Source organism: Frankliniella occidentalis, unplaced genomic scaffold (genome assembly GCF_000697945.3).
Source record: "Frankliniella occidentalis isolate FOCC.00 unplaced genomic scaffold, Focc_3.1 Scaffold2606, whole genome shotgun sequence".
NCBI lineage: Eukaryota > Metazoa > Arthropoda > Insecta > Thysanoptera > Thripidae > Frankliniella > Frankliniella occidentalis.
The window spans coordinates 1-5978 of NW_026269686.1; the positions used below are offsets into that span (position 1 = coordinate 1).

Consider the following 5978-nt stretch of genomic DNA (forward strand, 5'->3'; position numbering starts at 1 on the left):
TGTATCCGTGTCTTTAGGTATGTATTTGCAATTCCTTAACTTAAACCTCAGAGCTCGGTTTACACGTGCAGTTGCCGAGCTTCAATTTTTAGGTTTCATCAAGTCCTCCAATCGTAAGACTGATCATGTAACACGACTCACCTGGTGTTAATATTTGTGTCTCTTAATAAACACCTAATGTAATTGCTCTGCATGGAATCCTCTCATTTTTGTGGAATAATCTCAGACTTGAAATTTTATTACCAAATATACTCCTTATATACTTAAAAACAGTCTTTATTTTATTTATTGGTTAAACCCAATTTCCTTTTGACGAATACGACAGGACCTTTTCTAGTGATGTACATAAAATTATTCCAGATACACTAGAACTATAATAGAAAAATGTGTGCAACATATCAATTTTCATGTAAATTTTTTAAAGCCTCTTCTTCTTAGCAGCAACGATGTTAGATAATATTGTTGTAATGTCTTAGCATCTACTGATAATTGAATCCGTCATTTAATACCGATTTAGAGAAAATCCAGAACAGCATATTACATTTTTAGAAAGCTGGCGAGTGGAGTTAAATTCGTTTTCTTTGTGGCACTGGCCTTATCTAGGTAAAAACGTTAATGAGATCATGTGTTTGTTGGGGCGTTGGTGCTGGTCCACTAGTGCGACAGCGACAAGGCCTCGTCGTGGTCGGCCAGTGATCCGGCCATCGCTGGGGACATGTCCGAACCCAGCTCCGAAGGACAGGGACTGCGTCCCTCGAGCCGCGCCTTGACTGTAGCGAGACAGAATCACGTCAGTGAGAATCACTCAGGCCGCCCTCGCCGCCACTGCACCGCACCGCACCGCTCTGCTCACCGAGCGCAGCCGCCGGGTTGGTGGTGAGGTGGTGAGCGGGCAGCGTGCCCGTCGACCCGAGGGTGCGGTGGCACGTGCTCATCATCACCACCTCCTTGGTGTTCTTCTCCGGCTTGAGTATCACGATGTACACCTTTGGACAGAACAGGCAGCCCAGCTGCACCAGCCCGCTGAAAAGAGAACTCGAGTTACACGCGCTGTGCCCCTCTCCTCACGACGCGCCGCCGGTCCCACAGCACAGCACAGCCCGGCCGAGAGCGCCTGTGAATCAACAGGTAGGCCTCCCGCCCCGCAGTGGTGCGCGCCGGACCCACCGCTTGCCTACCCCGGAGCTCGCAGGGGCCCCGGGCTCCAGGCCGCCAGGGCCGGCAGGCTCCTACCTGAGGGACAGCGACATGGCGAGCGTGACGGTCCGGAGCGCCGTGGAGGTGGACGCGAGGTACAGCGGCACGAACGCCAACCAGATGATGGTGACGGTGTAGGTGGTGAAGGCGATGTGCCGCGTCTCGTTGAAGCCTCCCGGGCACTTGCGCGTCTTGACGGCGTATACGACGCACAGGCCTGTGGCACAGCAACGAGGGCGGTGAGCAGACCGAGGACGATGACAGAGTGGGGAAAAGGAAAGGGGGGGGGGGGAGCGCAGAACCGTACCGATGAGGACGAGAGGGTAGATGAGCCCCACGAGGTACGAGTAGTTGTCGAGGCCCACGCAGATGCGCTGCCGCACGTCTCTGCTGGGGAAGTGGTCACGCACCCGGGCCGGCTCGTACGTCAGCCACGCCAGGTTGATGAGGGCCTCCACTGACGTGAGGAGTGCCGTGATGACCAGCTGGGACCCGGGGGACGTGTACCTGCGCACGCCAGCACACGTTACCATCCTCTTCCGGAGGGAGTATTTTATTTAACTCCAAAGACAATCAGTGTCCACCCTCCCAAAAAAAATCAAAAACATAATAATCAGAAGACTCAAAACTTTAATTTTAGAAAATCAAGAAAAAAATCGGTGTGCGCTTGAATTTATAGTGAAGTAGCCCCCCCCCTTTTTTTTAAACCGGAAACTCCCGACCTTATCCCTGGGGATCATTAGATCTTTTGGGGTGTTGACCTCGACCGACCTCGTCTTCTTTGGTCCCGCTCCAGGACACTGGTTGAAGATCCGGGCGATGCGGTTGGTCTTGGTAAGCACGGCGGCGTACGACAGCGTGAAGCAGAATCCCAGGGCGAAGCGCGTCAGCCCGCACGTGGCGTTGGTGGGCGGCGCCACCATGACGAACGTGACCAGGTACGAGGCCAGCTCGGCCACCAGCAGCAGCGCCGACAGCTCGCGGCCCGCGGCCTTGATCACGGGGGTGTTGCGGTGCGTCCAGAACACCGCGGACACCAGCACCGTGGCCACCAGGCCGAAGCTGGCCACGGCCATGGCCGCGATGGCCCAGGGGTGCGTGTAGCCGATGTGTTCCTCGGGCACCAGCAGGCACTGCAGGTGGTCGGGCGTGGGCCGCGACCCGGCGGGGCAGTCCTCGCACGTCCAGTCGTTCTGCCGCACCTGGAACTCACCGCACCCGCGGCAGTACCAGCAGCAGGCGTCGCGCTGCGGACAAGAGGGGGCGCGCTTTAGTTCGACGGAAACATTTCATTCGCTGTTTTAGCAAAATGTTTTCTTAAACAGCAAAACCTTTTGCTAAAACAGCGAAAACAAAAATGTGTTTGCTGCAACAGCAAAACGCAAATACCCGAAATTTGCTGTTTTAGCGAACAGGCTTTTTTGCGTGGGAATTTCCAAACAAATAAAACTTTTGATAAAAAGTTTCAGACTTTGGAAAAATAAATAAAAAAAGAACATTTTTTGAAAATTAAAATCCCTACTCCACGAGCGCGAAGCGCACTCACCGCCCTGGTTTTTATCTGGCCCGCTCTGCAGGTCGGCGTGCAGGTGGAGGACGGTAGCGGCGCGTCCGCGCGGCTCCGGATGCTGGCGCTGTCCACGTGGAGGTGCGGGCCGGAACCGTCCTCGTTCACTGCGCTCAAGAGAAGGTCCCCGTCAGTCCCCCGTCCTCTGTCTGAGGCTGATCGCCGCCGTCCACGTCGGCTTATGTCGGCTTACTCGTGTAGTCCCCGACGCTGACCCAGCCGTAGCGCGGCGGCCCGGCGGCGCTGGCCGGGCTGCTGGCCGCGCCGATGGTGCGCTGGTAGTTGAGCACCGAGTACCTTGGCGGTCCGTCGCGCCCGTTTTGGAACGTGAACCGGTTCCTGTTGACGTCTGTAAGCGCAGATTCTTGTCGATAACGATACACGAAAAAAATATGATAAGCTGTATTGCTAAACCCACATAGCTATAATAATTTATCTAAGTTGCTAATAATTTAACTATGTTTAGCTACATAGTAAAATTTTTAGCTAGCACACTTAATTTTTTGCTAGATAGCTATTTTTTTTGGCGACAGAGCTAAATTTTGAGCTCCACAGCTAAATGTATAGCCCATGTCTAGCTATAGCTAGGGACCGACCGTTGAACTGCACCCGGGCGAGGTAGTCGCGCAGCACCGTGCCCTGGATGTGCGACATGGCTGCGCACATGCCCGGCTCGCCGCCGCACCGGTCGCGTTGCAGGTCGGTCAGCGCCTGCGCCACGGCCCAGATGGCGTCGCGCACGAAGTGCAGGTAGCGCGCCTGGCGCATCGGCACCGCGCCGTGCACGTCCCGCACCGTGGCCCGAGGGTTGTCGCACTGGCCCTGCCGAACCACAACCAGAAAATCAGAAAAAAATCAAGAAAGAACCGAAAAATTTGTGTACTTTTGAAGGACCCCTTGGCACGACACTTCCGCCCCTTCCGCCTGTTTCCGCTTCCTCTCCTCGTCCCGCTTACCTTGGTGCTCTCATCGTCCCGGCAGCCAAAGTGGGACCGCCAGAGCTCCGTCCACCAGGGGTTGACCTGCTGGTGGTCCAGCTTGAGCGACATGAAGTACTCGTCGAAGCCGAAGAGCTGCCGCGACATGGGGTGCACGCATATGGATCCCTCCAGCAGCTTGGCCTGCCACCCTCCTGGGGATGACGAGACATGGTCGACGGTAAAGTTGCTGTTATTTTTCCTGCAGTCGATGAAGGTGTGACGACAACGCAAATCATCGCGAGACTCACGGTCCGCCCGCTCGCTGAACTTGTCCGTCCACAGGTCGGAGAAGACCCAGGTGAAGCGCTCGAGCACGTCCAGGTCGCGGGCCTTGAGGAGCAGCCTCACCATCGACGACTGGAAGCTCTCGGAGAACACGATGACGACTACGACCGCAAAACAATACGGAGCGTTAGTGGTGAGGCCCTACTACCCCCATGGGCCTGCCCACCCCTCCGCTTTTACTCACTCTTGGCCTCGGAGCTGTTGAGGCTGAGCACGACGTTGGTGGCCTCCTCGTCGGTGAAGTCCTGCTTGTCGATGCGGTGCACGGGCGAGGCGAAGCACACTGAGTAGTTGGCCGCCAGCGAGCTGAGCATCTCCCAGCCGTGCCGGCCGTACTCCGTGTCCGAGTAGGCCACGCTCACGTACGTCCACCCGAGCCGCCTTCATGGAATCCACCAACACCAAAAGTGGGCCGTGTTTTCTTTAACCGTGAGATTTTTTTTCTCCTCTCTTTCAACCCCCGGAGTGGAGGGCGTGACTTTGCAGCAGCGCCGGCGCCACCGTCTCTCCGGCCGGACCCGGACCACTCGGCTAATGGAAAGTGCATGATACCCCCCACCCCCACCCCGCCGCGCTCCGCCACCCCGCGCTTGTCGATGGATCATTAGCCCTGTCGCTCGGCTCGCCGGGCCGGCTCGCCCGTGTTCCCCCGCTCTCAGATGACAGCCTCAATGTGTTGTTGCTGTCGCTGCCAGCCGCAGAGATTTATCGTGGAATTATGTTTTTTCCCCTTTTCCACTCTGGCGTCTGCTTGTCGTATCGCTGTGCTCCTCGCGCCCGCTCTCTCCCATTTTCATTACCCCCTCCTCCTCCTCCTCCTCCCCATCCCTCCCCCTCCCTCTCCCCCCTTCTCTCAACCCTCATGTTTAGAGAGACGGGGGAGGAGTGGTGGTTGAGGATCGTCTCGTGCTGTATAAAGTGCATGCATTTATTACTACGCGGGCGCCACCACCACCGCAGGCTGCCTACAGCAGCCACACTGTTTGATTTCTTGCTTTCCTTTTCTTTGCCAAAGTTCATTTTTTACGCATCGTGGCAGGCGTATAAGATTATGCAGCACATCCCATCAGGAGTTACTCTGAATCAATAGGGAAGCATGAGCAAAAGGACTCGCATAGCCGACGAGGCGAATCTTGGGGCCAAAGGAAGGAGGAGGAGGAGCAAAGCAGAGCAGGAGCAGGAGCAAGAGCAGGGCTGCACCCCAAAACTTGCGCGACTGTTTTAATCACGAAGGAAACTTTATAAAGTGGCCCTCACGAGAGCTAGCTAGCGCGCCGGCAGCCGGCAGCGCGACGCCGCGCCACCAAGCGTCCGCCCATTAACCGCGTTAAACTCAGTGTCTGCGGGCAAGCCGACTGTGAATCCCGCTCATCATCCCCTTAATTGGAAACAAACAGTTATAATGCTGCTTCTCCTCGCCGCCCCACCGCGGGAAATTTTTGACTTGTATGAGTCGGCCTGTGCCGTGCGCGGTGTTTTTAGTAAACGGTATCAGTAGGAGGGGAGGGGTAGGGGTGGTGAGTGGTGTAAGGGGGTTTGTTGAGGTTTGCGGATCTCCTGTCCTCGGGGAGGACAGCGGTGGCGGGGCGGGGCGTGGCGGCAGCACTGCGTCAATCACTCGATGCATAACTCATGCGGCCCCCCCTCCTCCCTCCTCCCTCCTGGCCACCCCTGGGCGGCTGCCTGCGTTGGTCTAGCTATGCATTTTGCAGAAGCTGGTAGGGGAAACGGGGGGGGGGGGGTAACCCGATAGGCCCGAATTGAGCTATGGAGATGGGAGTGCTACGTGCAGTTTCAGGGAATGGAACCTCGAACTTTGATTCCATCCCGATTTCATCATCAGACCTTAATCCGACGGATTCCTTTGTTCCCCCAGCTCCGAATAGGGATTTTAATTTTCCGGTAAAGTAGTTTAGACAAGTTTAGGGAAATGTTTCAAGTATTTTTTT

At 56.0% G+C, this 5978-nt stretch overlaps 1 protein-coding gene across 1 annotated transcript; it reads right to left on the reverse strand.

The window, feature by feature from the left end:
- Positions 1 to 251: 251 nt before the first annotated feature.
- Positions 252 to 4565, reverse strand: LOC113202500 (metabotropic glutamate receptor 6-like). The gene is made up of 11 exons (XM_052276346.1): positions 4214 to 4565; positions 3993 to 4130; positions 3721 to 3896; positions 3361 to 3586; positions 2958 to 3113; positions 2744 to 2871; positions 1969 to 2444; positions 1505 to 1704; positions 1234 to 1414; positions 854 to 1023; positions 252 to 770 (listed from the first exon to the last, which is right to left on the reverse strand). The coding sequence occupies exons 1-11, from the start codon at positions 4341 to 4343 to the stop codon at positions 655 to 657; spliced, it is 2097 nt and encodes a 698-aa protein (XP_052132306.1). The 5' UTR covers positions 4344 to 4565; the 3' UTR covers positions 252 to 654.
- Positions 4566 to 5978: the final 1413 nt, after the last annotated feature.